The sequence below is a fragment of the Mastomys coucha genome, unplaced genomic scaffold, assembly GCF_008632895.1.
Source record: "Mastomys coucha isolate ucsf_1 unplaced genomic scaffold, UCSF_Mcou_1 pScaffold17, whole genome shotgun sequence".
NCBI lineage: Eukaryota > Metazoa > Chordata > Mammalia > Rodentia > Muridae > Mastomys > Mastomys coucha.
In genome coordinates this window covers 1,690,104-1,712,688 of record NW_022196899.1, presented here as the reverse complement: position 1 = coordinate 1,712,688, position 22,585 = coordinate 1,690,104, and the positions used below count along the sequence as shown (strand labels likewise).

General features: G+C 39.4%; 1 protein-coding gene across 8 annotated transcripts in view; it reads right to left on the bottom strand.

The window, feature by feature from the left end:
- Zfhx4 (zinc finger homeobox 4) overlaps nt 1-22,585 on the bottom strand; it is a 197,316-nt gene that overhangs the window by 9,355 nt on the left and 165,376 nt on the right. For all 8 annotated transcript variants that reach the window (XM_031376298.1, XM_031376295.1, XM_031376301.1 and 5 more), the window contains exons 6-10: nt 16,059-16,175; nt 10,002-10,135; nt 9,603-9,803; nt 8,984-9,101; nt 2,680-8,082 (exon numbers count right to left, since the gene is read on the bottom strand). In XM_031376298.1, the coding sequence (XP_031232158.1) occupies nt 2,680-8,082; nt 8,984-9,101; nt 9,603-9,803; nt 10,002-10,135; nt 16,059-16,175 (5,973 nt within the window). The remainder of the gene's footprint in view (nt 1-2,679; nt 8,083-8,983; nt 9,102-9,602; nt 9,804-10,001; nt 10,136-16,058; nt 16,176-22,585) is intronic.

The window sequence follows — 22,585 nt, the reverse complement described above, 5'->3', positions numbered from 1 at the left end:
TATATATATATATATATATATATATATGTACACATATACACACAGAGATATGTACATACAGATGTGTGCATAATATGAGAGCAGATGGGAGAATAGGAAAAGGTGTGAGACTAGTGGAAGGAAGAAGGTATGGAAGGGGGGTTTGTTGGAGGAGTGAATATGTTTAATGTTCATAATATACTTGATTAAATTTCTTTTATGAAATCCAACACTACATGAGATGAATGTACCAATAAAAATAATTACAGAAAAAAAGAAATACAGACACATTTTTTTCAAAACAATTTTCATTCATTATTATTTGCTGGGGTGTCCACATTTTACTATGAAACATGTAAATAGTTCATTAAAAATAATACTCTACTGTCTCAGGAAAAAAAGGAAAACAATAACAACAACAAAAACAACAAAAAACAATAATACTCTAGGAAGATAATGGGAAGATGGAGTTGTCGGCTTTACTCCATGAGCTGTTTAAGATACTCTGCATTTGGAACCAGGTAAATTAACCTACGAAAGACGTAGACTGGGAGTGCTGGAACTCAGGCTATCTGATGGGAGCCCTGTTGATTATTCTCTGGAGCTAATGTCTAAAATCCCTCAAAACCAAACACCTAATTCAATAGAAACTGCAGATTCTAGTAGGCAGCAATGTCTGGAGAACTTTGCTCCTTACAGCACTCCCTGTTCAGTCTCTGTACACAATTTAATAAGGCAAGGGATGAAGCACTGGGTTCCTGGGTACCCGGAGGGCTTAACTGTATTTGTAGCTATAGAGGATCTGCTTCCAGCATCTCCCCAGCAATTCTGATAGTTATAAATAGGGTATATATTTCAAGGAAAGATATAAATTTTATTATGGTGGAGTTGCATGAAAAAAATAGCTTATTTTCATAAATGCTGCTTTTCTTCTTTCTTCTTATCATATGGGCACTCTAGGTTCTAGCATCAGACATGGTCCATTGGCAGAATGGTTCATTGCCCCAGCAAAGGCCTTTGACCCAGTGCATAGAAAAAACAGTGCTGTGACTACCACATACAAAGCTGATGACATGGTCATCATGAGTCAAAATTGACATGTGAAATAAAGATCTTTCAATTGTTTTTGACAATATTAGTTAGTTTTTAAAGACTATTTTCTGTAACTGATCAATCACAGATTTCTATATCAGACACACACATATATATATATGTCAATTAACGTCACCTTGGCACATAAAACAGGATGATGATGTAATCAAAATGTGTTATAGCTTTAACAGTTATGGTCCCAAGAGTATCCAGATAATTAGGCAGGAAATAACTTTGGGAATAGAGGAGTTGGTGGGAAGCTAATGGAAGGCATATTGAAGATACATCTCTAGTACCATACTTTTTCAACCTAAAACCAACAAGATGATGGAGGATGGGGAACTAACTGGGCAGCATGGTGGAACAGATATTAGATGTCATAATGTCCAAGGCTTCAAAGCTAAGTTAGAATAAAAACAACTTAAGATCACAATGATGATTTAGCCTTTTGCTAGAGAAGGGTGATATTGAAAGACTTAAATTTAAATAAATTTCTAATTTGTAATACTGAGACTAGGCATTCCTGGCATTCTTTCTGAACTTTGCAAATATATAGATGTGGCAAGTGCTATATTAAAGAATGTAAATGGGAACAATCTTTTAGAAAAAAAAAACTGACACACTTAAAAGCAAATTACAAAAGAGATACGCCTTTATATTTTAGGTAATTGTGTATAATTGATAGCAAATATTAGTTACATGACTGCTACATATACTGTATTAAAAAAACTGCATGAATTCCATTTATTGTGAATACAGAACTGGATCCAGTATTTGAGGCTACCTCAAATAGTTCTATCCTTTTGTTATGTCTTGATTATAAAGCTTGGCTGAGGGGAGGGAGGAGAGAAGGTATTGAGCAATATGGGTTTCTTGAGCTGTAAGTTCATTGAAATACCAACTGAATAGTGGCTACAAGCCTCCAGTTTCATAACATGCTAACCCGAAAATGATTGCATTAGTCATGTTTTCATCACTGAAATTTCAATAAAGGTTTCATTACTAAGGAGGTGCAAGATGAGTAGATTTCTCTGACCCAAGAACCCTGAAGTTTGAATCTCAGGGGCAAGAGAACAACCAAGAGACAAAAACAAGAGACAAAAATTACCAACAAAAAACAAAAGAAACAAGAACCATGCCCTTGAAAATAAAATAAAATATCAGTGAGTTTATATTTTAATGTCTCACCTTCTTAATATGCAAAACAAATGTCACATTTGTATTAAAATAAGTTAATATACCTAAGAGGTAACCAGGTAATGCTAAAAATGACAAATTTCTGAGAATATGCTGTACTACAGGTGAACTTGACTTCCATCTTTGTTCAGGTTTACCTACTTCCTGGCTATCAACTATTCCCAAGAATACATACTATTATATACATACTATATATCTATATATACACATATTAATATACATATGTATATATACCCAGATGTATATATGCATACATATATGATGTATGTTATACCTTATATATACTTTGAATAACGTTTCAATTTTAATTACTGAAATGAGGATATGTAAGTCCTCTTTGGTCTGGGTCGCATGTGACTGGCAGCCTACTACCACCTATCAGCTAGGCTGACTCTCCTTTTAGCCACTTACTGTTTGAATTTTGTGGAAATCCCGGCAAGGAGGAAGGACCATTCATTCCAGGGAGAATGACCGGAGGAAGGCCAGGGAGTCCAGGGTAGGCTGCCGGCAAGCTGATACCATGGAGCGAGCAGTTGTCAGTGATGCCTTGCTGCTGTACTGTCAGGCCCAGCACGTCGGAAGCTTTCTTTATTCGGTCCAGTTCTTGTTGGGCCATCAGCTGTCGAACGGTGGTAGGAGCAAGGTAATCTTTCTCCCTGTCAAGCTGACTGCCCACGGTCTCCCTCACTTTGGAAATATGCTGTTTGGAAAAAATATGATCTCGGATGGACAAGCGGGCGGAGTACTTCACCCCACAGAGGGTACACTCTGGCTTGGTGCCATCCGTTCCACTTTGATTGATCATGAACGGCTTTCCTACGTTAATTTTAAACTTCTTTTCCTTTGCCCTGGCATTCTGAAACCACACCTGCACCACTCGTTTGGGCAGACCGATTTCGTTCCCCAGCATTTCACATTCTTGCATGGTTGGAGTCCGATAGTCACTGAAGCAAGCCTTGAGGACCTTTAGTTGAAGGTTGCTCATCTGGGTTCTGAAGCGCTTGTGGCCAGGCCGATCACTGCTTTTGGATTTAAAGGGGTTGCTAGACCCGAATGGATTGGGTGAACTGGGGTCAGCTATGCTAGATGTTTCGCTGCGGTCAGCATTGTCGTCAGGGTCATCAGTGATGTAAAAACTTTGGTCATGGTCACCGTCTTTGTCATTGAAGTGGATTGGTGGACTCATGAGAGAAAAGAGGAATTTGTCATCACAGACCTCTGGGGTGGGTGTGGTTGCTGGTTTTGGCAAAGAGTCAAGAGCTTTGGTTTCTTTAGGGGACAAAGCTGGTTTCCCCTCCCCAGAACCTCCTGCGTTTTCCATGTCTGCTGCTCCCTCGTCTCCTGTGGTTGCGTCACTGATGGCCGTATTAATAGATGAGGTCTCATCGAAGTCAGTTTTACTCTGATCATACCCAACGTCAGCCAAAGGGGCATTTAGATTCTCTACATCCTCTGGACATTCTGCTTTGAAAGAAGAAGGACTTAAAAGATTCTTGGGAGACAGTTCTGCTGTTTTACTGACAGGTGTCGAGACCGTGGAGGCCAGCTCATTCTCACTGGATAGATCAATTTTAGTCAATGGCAGAGTTGGGTAATCAAAATAAATGTATTTCTGGGGGCTCTCTCCCCCATCCTCTGTGGATATTAAAGGGCTTGGTGGCAAGCTATAACCTGCCTGCTTCCCCTCATTCCAGTGACGAGAGCGAATGTGGCTTTCTAAGGCTGACTTTGCTTTAAACAGAGCTCTGCAGAATGGACACCGTTTATGAGACTGGGCCGGACCCACTGCACGGAACTGCCCTTTCCGTTCTCGAGCCCGCGTGTTCTGGAACCAGACTTGGACCACTCTCTTCTTCAGCCCCACTTCCCGCGCAATGTGATCAAGCATTTTCCGGGTAGGATTAGAATCCAGCAAGTACTTTTCATAGAGTATTTCAAGTTGCTCAGGCGTGATGGTGGTCCTCAAGCGTTTATCGCGGTGTTGATCTTCACCGCTATTCCCGCCCTCCTTCTCACTGCAATTATTATCTTCTTTCTCGTCCAGTTTTCTTTTAAGGGAAGAAGCAACACTCGCGGGGGCCGTAGTGTGGGCAGTACTGGTCTGTGGTGGCATTTGGGTGAGAGAGCTCCCCAGGAGCTGTCCAGTCATCAGTGAATTGTTGGGGTCAAATATCATGTAGGGCATGTCCATGGGTCTTTCCAAGAATGGAGAGTGGAGGAATTGGTTTTGAGCAGCGAGGAAGTGCATGTGTTGGTGTTCCTTCCAAAGTTCCAGGGTTGGGAAGGCTATGGTACACTGATCACATGGGTACTGGAGTAACTGTGGAGGTAGACTGTTCTGAAGAGAAGTCATGGAAATTTGCAACGGGCTGGAAGGGATTGGAGTTTGTGAAGCTGAGGGAGGTCTTCCAATCAGTTGCGGTTGCTTGGGTGGCTGTGGTGGAGGCTGGGGTACGGATGTCTGTTGTGGCTCTGAAGGCGTCAGTACTGATGAGGGAGCTGACTTGATGCCTTGAAGAGGAGAGGGATCACTCTGTTTTGTCTTTTCTCCAGGACATTCAGTTTTTGGAGAATTCTTCTCAGGTTCTGGTTTAGGAGAAGGAATCACGGGTGTGCTAGTCCCAGAGCCTGAACTGGCTACTGGGGCTGCAAAGCTTTTGGGTGTATCTGTTTGTCCAGGCACCACACACTGCTTGTACAACACTTGATCAGTGGCATCCATGGAATCTTCCGTTTGGCTTTCATCTTGGGCATCATCGTCTTCATCTTTATAACACTGTTTTTTCTGATGTGTGATCAAGTCAAAGATCCTGGGAAAAACCACATTGCACTTTTTGCATTGGTATTGCATGTTGCTTGTTCTGATGTAGCGTTCGTTGGTGAGTTCTCTTTTTTCATTATCTTTAACTTCTGCTTGGTTCTCATAGCTCTTCCTTGCTTTCTGCCGAGCATTCTGGAACCATACAACAATAACTCGGGTGGGTAGGTTGAGAACAGTAGAGAGCTGTTCGATTTCATCATCTTTCGGGTAAGCATTTGTGTCAAAAAAGTCTTGAAGAACCCTAAGCTGGTAGTCAGTAAACCTTGTTCTGGATGACCTTTTGCTGAATGAAGCGTCTGATTTGTAATGTTCTAAAGATGTAGGTTGTGGATCAATTCGAATATCTTCTAAAACAGTTATAGGAGGGTTACTGAAGTTGTATGGAGAATCTTTATTTCTCTGTCGTTCCTTAAAGAGTGTATTTCGAAACCAGTGTTTGATGACTTTTTGAGAGAGGCCAGATTTCTCAGCCATTTCTTGGATCTGCTCTTCACCTGGAGAATTATTGATGTCAAAATAAGCTCTCAGGATTTTTAGCTGATCATCTGTAATCCGGGTCCGTGGCCGTTTGAATTGAGAATGTCTCAGGAAGTGAGGGTCTAACCCCAGCTGCTGCTGACAAAGCTGAGTGAGATCGGCCGAGAGGGTGTCCATCTGGGGCAGCTGCAGGGTGAGCTGTGGGGGAAGTGCAGGATGCTGCACCGGCTGCATCATAATGGAAGGAAAGAGGGGGAGGTCAAGGGAAACAGGCAATTGGACCTGTGGGGGTGCAGATGAAGGAGGAGGTGGGGGTAGCGGTGGTGGAGGAGGAGGAGGTGGCGGTGGTGGAGGAGTGGGCGGTGGAGCTTGCAGAGGAGCAGAGACTGTATTTGGGATTTTCACAGTCCCCAAAGTCGAAGGTTGTGGGGGTGCAGTGGGCAGGGGAGGAGGCGGAGGAGGTGGAGGTGGTGGTGTTTCTGGGGAGGAAGGAGAAATTGGATAAAGCTTGTCATAGGCCTCCCTGTATTGACGAGCAAATTTTTCTAGGGCTCCATATGGGAAAAATTGCCCATGCACATGTTCTTGGTGACTTTTTAAAATAAGAACATTTGAGAACAATTTACCACAGATTCCACACTCCAGCTTGTCGGAGTTTTCGCCTTCTCCACTTTTACCCTTTTTCTGGACCTTCTGCCTGTTCTCATTATACTGAATAACCAGTTCAAAACCAAAGTTCTCCAGTAAAGCTTTGGCTGCATTTCCCCTGGCCCCTGAGGCTATTCGGGGTGGAGGAATACAAGGTTCTAAAGACTTTTGCTTCTTTATGTCTTTGCTGTCTTTGAGTCCTTCAGCATCACTTGTAAATTCTTGCTTTGGTTTTTCTTGCTTTTCAGTCACCTCTTCTGCCTCCTTGTATGACGGCACGTCCTTCGAGAGTTGGCAGTCTGTACTTGCCAGGCTACCTTGCTCTTGTTTCAACAGTTTGCTTGGTTGCTGTTGAGGTTGCTGCTGCTGTGGCGGTGGGGGAGGCTGTTGGTTCTGAGGCTGCGGCTGGGGCTGTGCGGCTTGGTACTGTTGTGCTTGTTGTTGTAAAAGTTGGAGCTGAGTTTGGCCGACGTGATGTTGTGTTTGAATCTGTTGCTTCAGATCTTCAAGCAAGGAACCAGCCATGCCTGTCATACCCGGCATCCCAAATGTGGTGGAGGTGGGCAAGCCCAGATCTGGCCCCAAGTTAAACTCAGCCCCAGGAATGTAGAATGGAAAGAGAAACTGGGGTTGCTGAAACTGGAGCAGTGCCTCCGGGGTCATCGGAAAGTGAGGCAAAAAAGCCGGGTTTAGAAACTGTGGCTGAAAGAACGCGGCCTGCTGCTGCAGCTCGTGCTGAAGTTGCATCTGGATTTGTGCTGGTGACCTGGGTGGTGGATGAAGTGTAGGTTGTGCAGAGATTAATTCTGGAGTTTGCTTTTTGTTTAGTTCTTTGGCATCTAAGTGGGTGTCTTTGCTGTTGACTGAAGCTAAGCTCATGGACTCTAACATTCCTTGGCCAGGGCTATTCACAGCAGCTGCGATGCTGTGCCCACCGGATAGGTGCCTACTTGGTTCCAGCTTTGCAGCCCTGGCCTTTGTCTGGTGGAGCACTGACCTCATGTGGATCTCCAAGGTCGAGCTTTGGCTGTAGGCAACACTGCAGGTGCTGCACTTGTACGGTTTGTTATCTGTGCTATTGGGTTCCTGGGGGACAGGGCTGGAGGCTTCTTGCAAAACCTTTTTCAACTTATGCAAGTGAGACACTGAGTTATAATGGACCAAGAGAATGTTCTTTTGGGTAAATGACTCTTTACACACTGTACATTTGTAAGGACGGGATGGATCGAGGAATTTCTCCATTGTAAAGTTGGGTCCTTTTCTAAAGGGTAAGGTCCGCTTTGGTTCCGAGCTCAGGTCATCTGGGATGGAGCTGCTGTCGCTCCCTACAGGGCTTGCCTTCCCTTCCTGGTCCACCTCATAGGCTCTCTCCATTTCCTGATCTAGGCCATGGTCATCCTGGGGCATTGTCTCACTCTCTGCCCAGAGCTCCCCATTCATTGGCAAGGAGGCATATAGTTGCTGGAGTTCAGCTTCACTCAGTTCGGGATGGCCAGCTTCCAAGTGTTTCTTCAAAGCCTGGAATGTACGGAAACTCCGCTGGCAGAGGTTACACATGGTAGCAGCCCGGATGGCGTGATACTGGGAATGTGTCTGAAGCTTCTGCATAGTTTTAAAAGCCAAGCTACAGTGATTGCACCGATACTTATACACGTGGCGGTCTGAAACCGACAGGGGCTGCCTCTTTTGCTGTTCGCTCAGTTGATCTTGCAGAGCATCTGAGATGTTCACATCCTTACTGCTGTTTTGATGCCATTCGGATGCCTCCGCAGGTTCCTTTGCTGGATTCTGTTCCTCATTCTTTATTTCCACACCCACCTTTGAATCCTCAAGCCCTGACATGCTTTTGTCATCCACTGGGCTGTCACCTATTAAAAGAAAGCACAGACATATCCTCTGGTAAGAACCCTGACCACTTGAATGCCAGAAAGTGTAAGTCAGCTTGGACCCGTAGTGTTGTCTAATTGTGTCTGTATAGAAATGTGACTTGGTCACTATCATGTGGCAAACACAACACCAGATATCCATAAAATGTACAGGAAGTTACTTCTGACCTGAAAGAACTTAAGGACAGAGAAGAATGCACATCAAAGGTAACCACGATGTACTCCAATAAACACTTTACCAGGGGTCATAAATTTGGTATATGTGAACTAGAATACTTTGAATGTTCATGGCCAAGAATCTGTCACTAGGATTATCCAAGGACAGGTAGAAATAGTCATGGCCTATCGACCTTAGAAAATAAAGCTCTGGGCAGGAGTGTTTATTGTTTTTATTTATGTATTTATTTATTTATTTTGTCACTAAAAACTATCTTTGAGAACAGGGAAGGTCTGACAGGGGAAAGCTCTCCAGCCCTAGATGGAGAGCTACAGAAATTAATGGCTGCTGAGAGAGAGATTCTGCTTTCTTAAAAAAAAAAATGACATGTTCATAAACCCAAGTAGTCAGCTCTAAAGGCATGTACATATGAACAACACTAAATGGACTCAGCAGTGTGCATGTGTTTACATGTCACAATAATAGAGAAATGGAAAGGACAAGGAAGGAGATGCAAGGAGAGTGAGGGTGTTGGAAATGATGTAAATAATGTGTTCATTGAAAAATGCAAAAGAATATATAATATATATATACATATATACATGTGTGTATATATATATATACATATGTATATGTATATATATATATATATTGATAATTTTACCCAAAAGCAAGCTCTGAAAGTTCTCTCCATGCAGTATCCTCAATTCTCACAGGCAAGCATACCTGAATATTTCCCAGTACCCTCTGCTGCCATGGCTGTAGGTGGGTCCCGCTCTGATTTCTCAGGGGCAGCTGCTGCAAGTAGCATACTGTTTGGCATCATTACATCAGGAACAGGCACCTTTGAACACCAAAGGGACTTGGGTTATTTGTGCTCAGGAAATCATTGAGCAATATCCTGGAATATATACATATATATGTATACATAGATGTATGTATATTGGAATGTATATGCACATACTGGAAAAATATATGTGTCCCACTTATATTTTTCTAACTCAAACAGGGACTTCTATTGCTTCAATATTATTATAGTCCTATATTCTTCTTTTAATGCTATGACTTAAAGGTTAAGCTAAAGCTACCCCCAAGCCATTTCACTGCTACAAAAAGAACCACAAAAAAATTTCTTTAATTAACCCATACTCTGTATCTTATTTTTTTTTTCTCCAAGCAAGAAAGAGCACAAAGGGATCTCCACTGTGATCTCCACAGCACAGTCAATAAAAGAACTCCAAGTCACTCTGAAGAAATGAAATGTCTATAAAGCCATCACTATGGATGTATATTGACAATGGAACAGAGGTCCCACCAGTTTTCCATCAGCCTTTGGCATTCTTACTGTCATAAGCAGCTTCTCCACACAGTCTGGAGACACACTGTGCAAATGGGTCAGATGCAGCTGCAGGTGCATCTTGTTGCTGAGGACATCCTGGCAGAGTGGACAGCAGATGACTGGCTGTACAGAATGCTGTGACAGGACATGCATCTGGATCCGGCCTTGGTCCCTACTGTTGTAGTTGCAATAAGGACACTGATAGAACTAGAAAAGATCAAGGAAACATGGCCATCGTCAGCTGCTATAATTTGACCATTTCAGGTTGTGAGGTATAACATCAAGAGTTAATAATACTACTTGGCAGTTACAATGTCTACATGTACAACCTAATGGGTTCTAAAATGATCAGGAACATAGAAACAATAAGTTGATTCATGCATTGAAGGGAAAAAAATCACTTACCTGTTCTGGACAAAATTTATTGTCCTCTGTGGGTTTTGTTCTTTTGGTTCCTGCGTCGTCTTCTTTGGCCAGCAGGAGTGGCTGTGTGGCTCCTGCCACAACAACTTTCAGCTCTTTCTCTGGGGTGATTACTTCTAATTCCCAAAAAGAAAACAACTACTCAATTTATAAATGCAATGTTACAATCAGAGTAAATAAAACAAGTGCGATGATAAATCTACGGTACTTAACCAAGTGAAAATCAGACAAGCACTCTTAAATGATGCTAATCTCAAAATACAAAAAAAAAAAAAAAAAACAGCACTCTTTTTTTTTTTTTTTTTCTGTCAGCGGGGAGTGGACTTTGCACATCAATTTTAAAGCATACTACTGTCTTCTGTTTAGGTAACCTTAGATGGCCTTGAAAGTTTCATCAATAATGTGTTTTCTCTAGTGTGTCCATATGCCTGTATCACATTAAAGCAAATCTACTTCCATTCACAAATACTAACTTAGAACATCGCTGTTTTGCCTCATGTCCAATGATTTAGCTCTGCTCTAATTCTTAAGTCCTAAGGTTCTCACCTCCTGACAAGAGCTGGTGGGTTATTATTCAGAGACTAAAACAATATGTTTAGATCATGATGGGATTCAGAGTTTCTAATCATTTCAAAGTTGAACATCTAATTCATTTCTGCTATTTAGGGAGTTGAGTAGGTGACACAGTGGTTTTAGCGGGTGGCTATGCATATAACAATACAGCAGGAATTACAAGAAGACAGCTGATTAATGGGGTAAATCCAAATATTTGGTGTTAATGATGATTAAAAATTTACCTAGTTGAGTATAATGTGTAGGAACTTCACACATATCAAAGGAGAAATAAAAGAACAATTCTAATTTTCCGATCTAACAGAAAATTCTTCCCAGCACATCAATTTGCCTGGTAATCTCCTCTTCAAGGCTGGATATTACAGCGGCATTGGGTAGGCATGCCACATACATCTCACGACAAACACAAAACCTCATTTACCAGCCATTCCAATCTCATCATAGCGCAGCATCATCTGACCTTTTTTTCCTTGCTGTTTATTATGAGAATTTCTAATTTTAACTTTCAATTTTCACCATCTTCCAGTCAATTTGCAACTAAATTATTTCCAGGGTGAGGACACTATCACTGGACAACTGGGTGCAAATACATCTTGAGATGCAGTGGAGCTAAACCATTGATTGCTATGAGACCCTGCATAGATACACCATCTAGGGCAATCTGCTTGTATGCCGCACGTGAAGATTTATCTTGATTAATTTTCTTCAATCCATGTATAGTTCCTATAAATGAACAAATTTCACCCTACTACAAAATAACCCAGTTTTAATTTAAAAAATGAGGTCAAGGATGTTGTAGAAACAAGTTCAAATAAAAAAGTAAAAAAGATAGAACAAAAAAATCGTATTCTTTTTCTGCCCTAGATGGAGACAATGTTTTACGCTATATAAATAAGCTCAGAAATTTAAATTTCAGGTGGAAAATCAAACGTATGGGCGTAATTCTTAAGAGACCAAAATTAAAATAGAATATAGTTGACAAGATGACCATATTTTATTTCTTTGATGTTAGATGTGCTCAGTTTCTCACAGGTCATGTTGATACTAATATTTTGACTGCATTTGAACTAATCTAATTTTACCTACTTCATTCTCTTTGAGAAACTTTAATTTTGTCCTATTTATTTAAAAAGTAGTAGTATATGTGTTTGAGTCAACATAAATTTGATAGAAAGTTAAAACTCTCATTATACTGATTAAAAATATCCAAGTATTTCTTGTGCATTGATATTCCCCAAACGGGATGTTTTCTCTTAATTATGGAGTCAAAAATTATTTTTATTTCTCAAAACAAATACAGCATATACTCTGCAATGTCATGATTAAAGTACTAAATTGTCTAAGAAGAAACAACGTGGTACATAATATTTGGCAATACAATTAGATATTAAAAATGTTTGAATAACTTGTAAAATGATTGTCATTTAAATTAACAAATGTCTATCAATTGTCTTATCTTGATTGACTTTTCTTTAAAAGTTCCTGTTTGTAAGTAACAATGTTTCCTAAAGACAGTAATATTATGCCATATTCCTTTACATTCTTAAATGGACAAGATCAAATAATAATCGAGTCTATTCTCTGTACAAGTTGACAAATAATCCCCATAATTTGTTTGTAAACCTCTTAAGATATCAGAATTAAAAACAACTCTCAGGAAACTTCTAAGTCCACTATATATTTAGCCAGGAACTCATTTCCATGAATAAACATGAAGGTTACTTTCATATATGTTTAAGGGATGGAAGACAGTATGTTTTGAAGGTATCATCTTTTTCCTTTCTTTCTTCTTAGTCTATTCACTTGTGTAAATGTTTGGCAAAATTAACTCTGCGCATGTTAGTGATATACTGTTTTCATTTTTATACTCATCAATGCTCATTAATTTAATGATTCTGGATAATAAAAAAAGGCAAGAATTTCAAGATTGGGTGAGAAGACAGATTCTTGAGTGTGAGGCTGGTCTTCAAGGTGACTTAGACAGGTGATAACAAGCAACATTTTATACATTCCTCTGTATTCATATTTATATCAAGTTTAACACCAAAGCATGCCTGGTAAATTACAGGAAATCAAGTCTGAGGCCTTTTTTTCTGAATTGTATTATGCTAGAAATAAAGTGCTTTGTATTAAATAAGGCCAATTAATTTTAGGAAAGCTTTTGATTAAGTTCTGTGATTAGTCATAGTTTAAATGTGCAACCTCATTTGAAATAAACCCTGTTTGTTACCCTGGAGCAGAAAAAAAATGAAAAGAGATCATAATTCATTTTGTATTGTTAAGGATACCACAATATTCTCAAAGAACAATGTTATTTTAATGAATTTTAACTAAAAAATGAAGTCTAATTATAAATAAGCACTGCCAAATATATGAGCCAATGATTATCTGTCAGTTACAGGATTATTCAACTTGCAAGAGATTGCTAATATAAAATAACATAATTCATTTCAATTCAGATTCCACCTACTTAATTCTCAATCCCTAAAATACAGAAAGCTGTAAAATGCTTTATATTCATAATAAGACAGGAAAATCCAATAACACATATGTTACAATGAACCTTGAAAAACAATAAATCAAAATACTAAGTTATTATTTACAATCTCTATATTTGGTAAAGTTTGAATACTTTAAAACTCAGATGTAACAGATGTTGTTCAACTCACTTAATTCTAAATTATAATTATCAACACAGTATTCTTTCTAATGAGACTAGAATCGAAGGATAATTTTAATTGCAATAATGAAGGATAATTTCCATCTTTCTTCATGTTTACTCCCTTATTAAAAAGTAGTCCCCTTAGCCATGGCAGAGACATATTACATGTTCAATGCAAATGTATTAATCTGGATAAACTCTATATTAATTCTTGTACTGCACTGAGCTACAATTTGGATTATAATTAATCTAAAGTGGCACTAGATTTAAATGACAATATAAATGAGGAATTAGGAAGCTTTCCTATTATGAATGAATATTCAGCAAATATATCGTGCACATTGCCATGTCTCACTTTGAAAGCTCTGGTCCTGCAGATTAATGACAGCAACAGAACACAACAGCTTACCAACACACTGGTCCAGACATGTGCTAATTCCTTCCTGCCTGAAAAGTTCGAGGTTAAAGAGGGGTCAACCTGTTTTCTCAACTACCACATTAACATAGTAATTACTTTGTAAGTTTTCTCTTCTTCGTTTGACAATTATAGGTGATATAAGAACAAAAGAATCTAAACAAGTGGTTATGTAATAATCAGATACACCTTTACAAGGAACAGCAACCATGGAATACATTTTTAACCTGGTAAGAGTCAACTCAGAGAGCACAGAACTGGTTAAAATCCGTGTTAGTTTTAAGTAGCATGAGCTGTCTTAAAGGCAGCAAGGTTTCAAAGCTAAATATTTGCATCTCAGCATTTGCTTTTACTTGGCTCTTGGCTAGAGCTCCTTTTCAACTCCTTTGAATGTACCTGGGGATGCGTTTTTATGGGGATAACATTTATTTTAAGTAACTGTCATTATGCAGTGATCTGTCCTTCCATATACACCAACTTTGTCTATACTAGAAACTCAAAGGAGAGCAATAATTCCTTGGGCCATTAGGGAGCAAGTGAGCTCCTCATGACTTATGCAGAGGGGTAAACTGCACTGCTGAGACAAGAGCTCCTGCATTTATACAGTGTGTGTTGCTCAAAGTAAAATGGGACAGTAAAAAACAAACACACAAATAAGAACACCTCCCACAACCGTCCCTGGAAAAGTCCTAGGCGATAGGTGTTTCGTCTCAAGCTTTGTGGTCTCCATCTAGGAGCACTCCGTGAGCACTGATGTGGCATCTTTCTGGTTTATCTGTTGCTCTGATTAGCAGAAGGGAAATGCTATGCAGTCTGTTGTAGTGTGAGTCCACCAAACACAAATAAAGGGGATTCTATCATCCACAAACTGGCAAGCCACTCACTCTGATGAGGTCCATCTTAGATGGCATAACCTGGCTACCTTGCTGTTTTCAGTCTTTTCCAAATGAAAATTTCGTGGGGCAAACCTTGACATTAGGTACTTCAAATTCTCTGTCATTTGCCTCAAAAGCCAACCTGTTCATACGCTGCTGTGGCATCTTTTCAGAGGTATGGTTTTGGGCTCAAGCCCACCTTAGACCATCTTTGCTTAAATCAAGTTAGAATCGTCTACTCAACACAATATTCCTAGAAGCAAAAACTATATTCCTAGGTGCATTTCTCACTGCACTCTTGTAAGAAATTTAGAATTAAAGAGCTTAGGGAGGAAAAAAAAAAGAACCCTTCAGATACACATCGAGGGGAATGCAGAATTTAGGCATGTAACGACTGAGATCAAAATATGGGACAATTCACATTTAAATATGCAGAAAATGATAAATTTTGTGAAAGCCAATATTCCTACTGAATACCAGGCTCTTTATATGCTTCTGTCACTGGAGTTAAAGGCATAGATGACTACCTGAGACTAACAGGCTTGAGTCCATCTCAACACTTCTGCTTCAGTGAATCCAACATAATAAAACTAGGTATAGTGTACAGCAAAACTGGCCAATGTAATATTCATTCCGACCACAGATTTCCATCTCATACATACAAAAAAATGGATGAAGCCATATATTTGCCAAATCAAACACAGAAAAAGCCATAGGAATCCATACCAGATGCTGGCCTAGGGTTTGTTTGTGCACAAGTAAATGTCATGACATGAAGGTTTGTTTTCAAAGACAGTGGCTTTCATTACTGGGATTTGTCCATTCTAGAAGATCAAAATTGCCCAGCACCTAATCCCTTTTCAATGATATTTCCTTCTTCTTAGGCTGAATCATCTGTAAACTTTTCTACTGGATTTTGTTTGAAATGCCTCAAATAGATGTCCTTAAAAAGGGCAAATTCCTGAGTGTAAGGAGAGGGAGGGTGGGAGGGAAAGAAGGAGAGAGAGAGAGAGAGAGAGAGAGAGAGAGAGAGAGAGAGAGAGAGAGAGAGAGTGGAGAAGGAGGAGTAGCATTTATTTTTAGGGTTATATGGTATGGGAGGGTGCATAAGATTGAAAAAATTCAAGTGACATCTAATCCTGAGCTTATGAAAAATTAATATGCCATCAGAGGAATCACAAGTATAGCTAAGATTAATGAAAGGCGCTTAAAAATTACAAGCACACAAACTGATTTGATTAAAAAATAATCTCACTAGTCATCCTGTAATATTCTTCAACTTATCCACATCTATTCTGTCAGATGGTTATGATTAAAAATAGGTCAATGGGAGGCTACTGATAGAAATCACATGCAAAATGCACACATAATGAATAGTAGTGAGAATGTTCAGACAGTTTAAAATGAATAAAAGCATTTAATGAGCTTTGTTGGGGGATGCAGTGAAGGGAAGGTTGGCTCCGGGATGTGGATGGGTACAGTAAAACGAAAAGGCCAAGATTCTAGCATCTTACCAGGGTCTTTATGAGAGATTTTGCCTTCATTGTTGTCTCTTTTGTGTGCCTCTTTCTCATCATCCTCAGTCACTGTGGTAGGCTTCAGAGTGCCTCCTGCATCTTCACTGGGCTCTTCTGTTAAGAAAGCAGATGAGTGAGAAAAATTGATATAAGTCCAGAAAATATACGCTAGTGCAAACTAAGTGATCTTTATCACACAGTTTATTCTCAAATTTTATCTATGAGTTTTCAACACTTCTTCCTACTAAAGGAAATTCTACATCGAGGCAGAAATCTACATTAAAATAAACTAAAACCATCCCAGGGCAAATTTTTATCCTTATCCTCTGAAAGTATTTACATGGTATTAAAAGGAAAGAAATAATTTTTTTTTTTTTTTTTACCAGAGTTTAAGCTGAAAAAGATAAGGGGGAAATGGGTGGAAGGCACCTGTAATTTCAGTCATAGAACTTTTCAGCAACATCATCTTGCTCCACGGACCTGAAATCAGGGCATTAGAGCAAACCAGACACAGAAGAAATATTCTGTGAGATAATATTGGAACAATGGTTTAAATAACGAACAGGTGTTCTTCCTGCACTCAGACTTTAGATCTTAGATGCATTCCTTAAGATTTCATTAGATAAGATTTGCAAACTTCAGTTCGATGGGAGATTTGTTTGTAAAGGAAAGCTACAGAGGGCTTTGATATAACAAGGTACTTGTAAGACAACTGTACCATTCCACACCTCATTTACGGGATCACACCAGTTAGATTACATGGAAATCCTCATACTAACTCAAACCTACTTAATTATTCTGTAAATCTCAGCCATGCCACCGCTGGTGGATTAATCTGTTTACGCAGTTAGCCTCTATGCTGGGACTATGCAGCACTAATCCACGAAAGGCCCACTGTTCTCTTTCATCCTGTGATCATTTGTCTCCCAGTGTGATGATGTCACATTTTAATGAATTTTTAGCAATCTGAGTAATGCCAGATAACCAGGGGCTCACAACTCCCCACAGCACACCATGCTGTTTTCATTGCGGCACAAAAAATAAAAGGCATATTTCCCAGTTCAGGTAGGAATTACATAAATTAGGAGAGGAAGGTAAAATGGGATTTGGAGCACCAGGCTGGACAATTTCATAAAATCTTTAATGAGCATATAAATTAACCCTGGAAAGGCAAAGGTCGTCAGAACACATCACATTTGCATACACTCTTCTATTTGCTTTTGATAAGCAAAGATTTTATGCAGAGAACATGATACAATTAACCCTTCAGTAACCATACAAAATGGTGCCATGGACATATCAAGTGTCAAGCATTCACTGAAAATTACACACTGAATAAAATTTTCATTGCAAATGCTATAGTGATTGAAAGGGGAAAATATGGCCTTCTCCACACCCCATGTTTTATTAATAACATTCTGGCAGCAGAATGAAATATCCACTGTCATATGTAGCAGCTGAGCACACACACACACACACACACACACACACACACACACACACACACACAATCTACTTAGCGATTCAGTTTTCAGCCATGCTCTGCAACTGTGTAAGCAAAAAGGAGAAACAGGGCCATCTAATACATTCAAAATAAGAGTTGGGTTAAATTGAGAGTCCTCCAAGATAGGATAATCTGCATGCGTTTATCCCAGTGTTACACTTTGCACTCCGCAGAGGGGAGAGAGCCTTGGCGGGAGGGAAGGTGCCACTTTGTGCACAGGTGCATGGAAATTTCACTTTAAGGAGAGACTCTTGGTGGTTTTAGCTCTGTATTGCTTTCCCCTGCTGATGATAATCAGCGATCAGACTTCTCCCCTATGTTTGGACACTGCCTAAGAGCAGGGAGGCTGAGATTCTGACCAGATCAGGCTGTGTGTTCCTGCCAAGTCCACATACACACACACACACACACATACACACACACACACACCATGATCTATCCAGTGCAGCCTCATGACAACTACTTTCCAACTCATCCTGAGAAAGGATGAAGATTGCTTTGAGTAGATTTACTAGACCTTGCCCCTAGGGCTAGAAAATGAAGTGTCAGAGTGCTACCGAGAGAGGCCTTATCTCCAGGGGACACAAAATTGTAAGGGCTATCGCTACTCCCATTAATAAAACATTGTGTGTCAGGAAAAGAAAAAAAAAATTATGAAAGCCCTAAAAAGCAGGCTACAGTATAATCTGGGTCTCATCAGACAGATTTTTTTTTTTTTTTTTTTTTTGCAAGGCCCTCTTCTTACTTCTCTGGTATGTGTTTCAAGTGTGAGAGAAATCCCCAGACTTGTTCTTCTGTACATCCCTGTGGTGTCTGACCTCAGCCTGACCCCGGCAACAGTTTGACAAATCTGACTGTGAACAAAGACTCTGTGTCCTCAGCAGGGAGAGATTGTGGGATAGATGCTCCCCATCAACTTAATGGCAAACAGCAGTTCGGAGGCAGTAACTTTGCCTGGCTTCTCCAAGCTGCAACTCTGAGTGGCTGGTTTGCTGGCCATGCCCCTGCTCCTGTGAGGGCCCCCGCCCCTCCTCTCTTTGCAGTCCTTTCTTTGAAGTAGGCAGGCAATTAGCTCTAATGCTTAAGCAATTCAGACCCGTTTTTTTTGTGGTTTTGAAGGTGAAAGTTGTTTATTACAGGTAGGCTCCTTGGAGCCATAAGAACTTTGCAAATTTTTAATCATGCAAAAAATAATCACAAGGTAATTTCTCCACACCATAAAATTCCATATAGGCCAGGAAAAAAAGGTCACTTTCATACTCAAAGAGAGTTTTAGAAATAAATTTGACATTCATTATATAATTAGACTTTAGAGTCAAAAGTAATGTGAAGAAACCACTTTCTCTAGCAAACCTTTAGGCTAGAGTTGTGGGTGAGGAGGAGTGGCTGTATTCTAGTTTAGATGCCAGATTCCCTCAATTATAAAACGTCATAAAATATAAAATGTCTTCTAGGAAAATTAGACACAACATGTTAATGTATTAAGAGGGTACCATATAACTGAGGAGAATAAATATTTTAAATGAAATTCTAAACAAACACGCTAAAGCAGTTTCTTGAGACCTGCTGCATTACATACAATAGCAACAAAAAGCATTCCTGCTTACCGCAGCACCATTGCATTGACAGCGCATGCACTTTCAATCTCCTTCAACATCAAAGAACGTGGAAAACAAAATACTTATTTACACGCTAAGCATTATGGTATATAGGTGCTTCAACATAAATTCCGAGTCAGTTTCCTCTAGAGCTTCCCAATTATCAGGAGAAAGAAACGCTATTTTCATTTTTAAATGTTTCCGGAGACTAGAAGGAGAATGAAATGCTCTAATCTGTTAGTATTGCAGAAGTGTGGGATGTTTAGTTTTGCTCAGCATTTTAAACATGCCTAAAATGCTGGTCATATGCTGCTTCACATCTACACATCAAACAGGTTTAAAAGGTTTTGAGTGCTTAACTTAGAATATTTTCATATGAATCATAAAAAACGGAAGATGACTATCATGTGATCATACCATTTATAGTGTACACCTTGAAACATATATTCCAATCAATTCACTTGTGCTTGTTTTTAGTAGCAATGGGCACAGGCATAGCCTGTTTGTAATGTTGAATAAAAGGAATCACACGCCAGTTATTTCAGTGCGTGCTTGTGTGCACATACTTGTGTGTGCATGTGTGGGTGCATACATGAGAAGTCTGTACAGGTCAGAACAGAAAGTTGGACCCCATGGAACTAAAGCTATAGATGGTTGTGAGCTGTTTTGTGGGTTGAGGCGCTTAACCTGGGTTTTCTGCAACAGGAATGCATACTTTTAGCGGCTGACTTAGCCTTGCACACTTCACTTTTAATTGCTAAGCAGCAATGGTACCTATCCATAGGATACGATGTGGTAATTTGATATATGACTAACAGGATTGTTCACGCTATGTAAAATGATAAAAATCAGGTTAATTCGAGTTTTTGTCTCTATAAGTATTTAGAATTATGGGTGTGTTAGGAGCATCTGCCCTACTTCCCCATAAAATATAATGAAATGTTATAAACTGTAGTCATGTTGCTGTGCCTTACAACATTCAAACTTACTCCCCCTGTCTAATGGAATCTGGGAATCAATTACCTATCTTTTCCTTCTACCTAGTGACCACTGTTCTACATTCCTTTAGGATATAAATCAGTTTAGCTTCGGGCATGAGGAAGACTACATTGTATCCCTTTAAAAACATGTGAAGAAGAAGCAGAGGACAAATAATAACTCAAACACCTTCAGTTTTACATAGTGAGCCATTCCGTTTCACACACAAACTTGTGAGAATTCACTCTACAAGTCCTCTATGGCCTCCTTGTCCAGTCTCTTCCCATTCAACTCCATTCTCTCCCTGATGTACCTACATCTAACTGTCCTTCTCAACTTTTACCTCCTGTGGCCTTCATCACCTAAAGAAAAAAAATCTCACTCTTTTGTGAAAAGTAAGAACACCTTCCCAACGCCACGTCCTGATCTGGGCCCCAGAGCCAGCTTTCTTCAAATGATCTTCAATAAAACTGCTTGAAAACTGTCTTGTCAGAGTTCTGGGTATCGGCACTACCTGGCATTGTTGAGTCCAGATATAAGGTTCTGAATTTAAGCTTGTCTAGACTTGAGTGAGGCCCGGCAAGTGTAAGTTCAACTCACATGACATTCGTAGCTTGCACCTTACACCTTATAATGCACCTTACAGCATTGTTTGAGACAACCCCTGTGGCTCTGTGTGTCCTCTTGCGCATCCTGGAGCATTATTTCCACTCCCTGTTGATAGCCTGTAGGTCCCCTTTTGTGTCCTTCTATGACCAAGTATAACTTTTTCATGAGATAACTCCTTTCTTTTCTTTTGTGTCCAGCATAGAAAGTAGCACTTTCAAACTGCAGGACAACCAGTTAACAATAACTTCATAGGTTTCTTTTGTGCTGATGTATGAAAATCAACTAAAATTGATTCTTGTACAAACTATGCATTTAAAAATGAGTGTTCCACTATCATTAATATTGTTCATTGTTCTCTTCTCCAATAAACGTTTCCTAAGATTTTAACTAAAATCAATATTTCTGGGTATATGAGTGGGTTTCTGCTTTTTGATATTAACTAACATTATATGTCAAAATTATCTGTCTATTTTTATTTACAGTAACAGGTAAATATTTTATGAAATTAGAGATTAAAATGTATAACATATATTTATATATGCATGAGCATTTAAACAAAGATATCTGCTTAAAGTATTTGGAATAGTTCTTAGATCATGGCAGACAACATGGTGTGCTCAACAGAAACTGAACTAAGTCAAGAAATAAAATCAAGGGAAGAAAAAAAACAAGTTCAGATGTTACACAGTTCTTCCGTTTCTCCTTAAAAAAAAATTTAAAATGGACTTCTGCTTTAGTAATGCCTTCTCAATTTCTGTTTATTTTTTTTTCTGCCGAATCACGTATATTATGTATCTTTTCTTTTTAAAAAGTATCAAAAAAAACCAGAAGCTTGTTTGGCCTCTATTCACATAACTACTCTTCTCACAGTCAGAGTGAAAACACGGCTCAGTTCTTGTTCATCAGATGGTAATTTCCTTTTCTTGAAAATAAAGCTTTCATGGACTTCACTTTTGGGGCTATCTGTATCTCTCTGAACATTTCCCTTATTCCCCCATGTTGGCTGTCCTCACTATTTTACAATATCAAATACTAGAATGCCTCCAGCTTCCTTAGGTAAACATATGAAGAGTCATGGCATTAAACTGTCTCACTCTGCACCAATTATAAAATACATATCGAGCTTAATGTGTCGGAGGTGGACTTGTCCCCTCAGCCTAGCCACCCTTATTCCATTTTCTCCCGTCTTCATCGATTGACTTCACACTATGAACCTCCACCACAAGTGATATTATTTTTCTTATGGTCACAACCATATCCTATCCATCAGCAAAGTCCGTTTCAAATTATATTTCGTGAGTGCTAAATGCTAAATGAAGTCGATCTCATTTCTTGCTTGAACTTTTTGCATTTTGCTACATCACTTAAGCCAACTCATCCACACTCTGATTCAGGTGATTAGATTGGGCCTCTCCGGGGTATGCATTATGCTTCTGTGTCCCTCACTCACCAATCTTCCTCCCGGTTAGCCTTATTTAGCTCCTTGTAAGAGAGCCAGATTTCCCCATATTCATGGGAATGTATTTTTTCCAGACTTTATTTCATAGCTTTCCATTTTAATGATTCAGGACTTCGCTCACTACAGCTTCCAAAGAAGTACCTCACCTGTTGCTCAGAAGAGTCCCGGGGTTCTGTAAGCAACCTCTACTGGGCTGCAGACCTAGTGCTTTTCATTTGTAGGTCTAGAGTAAGGTCTGAAAATTTGCGTTCTCTCTCTCTCTCTCTCTCTTTTTTTTTTGTAAATTGAATATACCAAATTTATTTATCTGATATATTAACTTACTATGTAAATATTTTTTTTTCTCTTTTTTTTTTTATTTTAGATATTTTCTTTA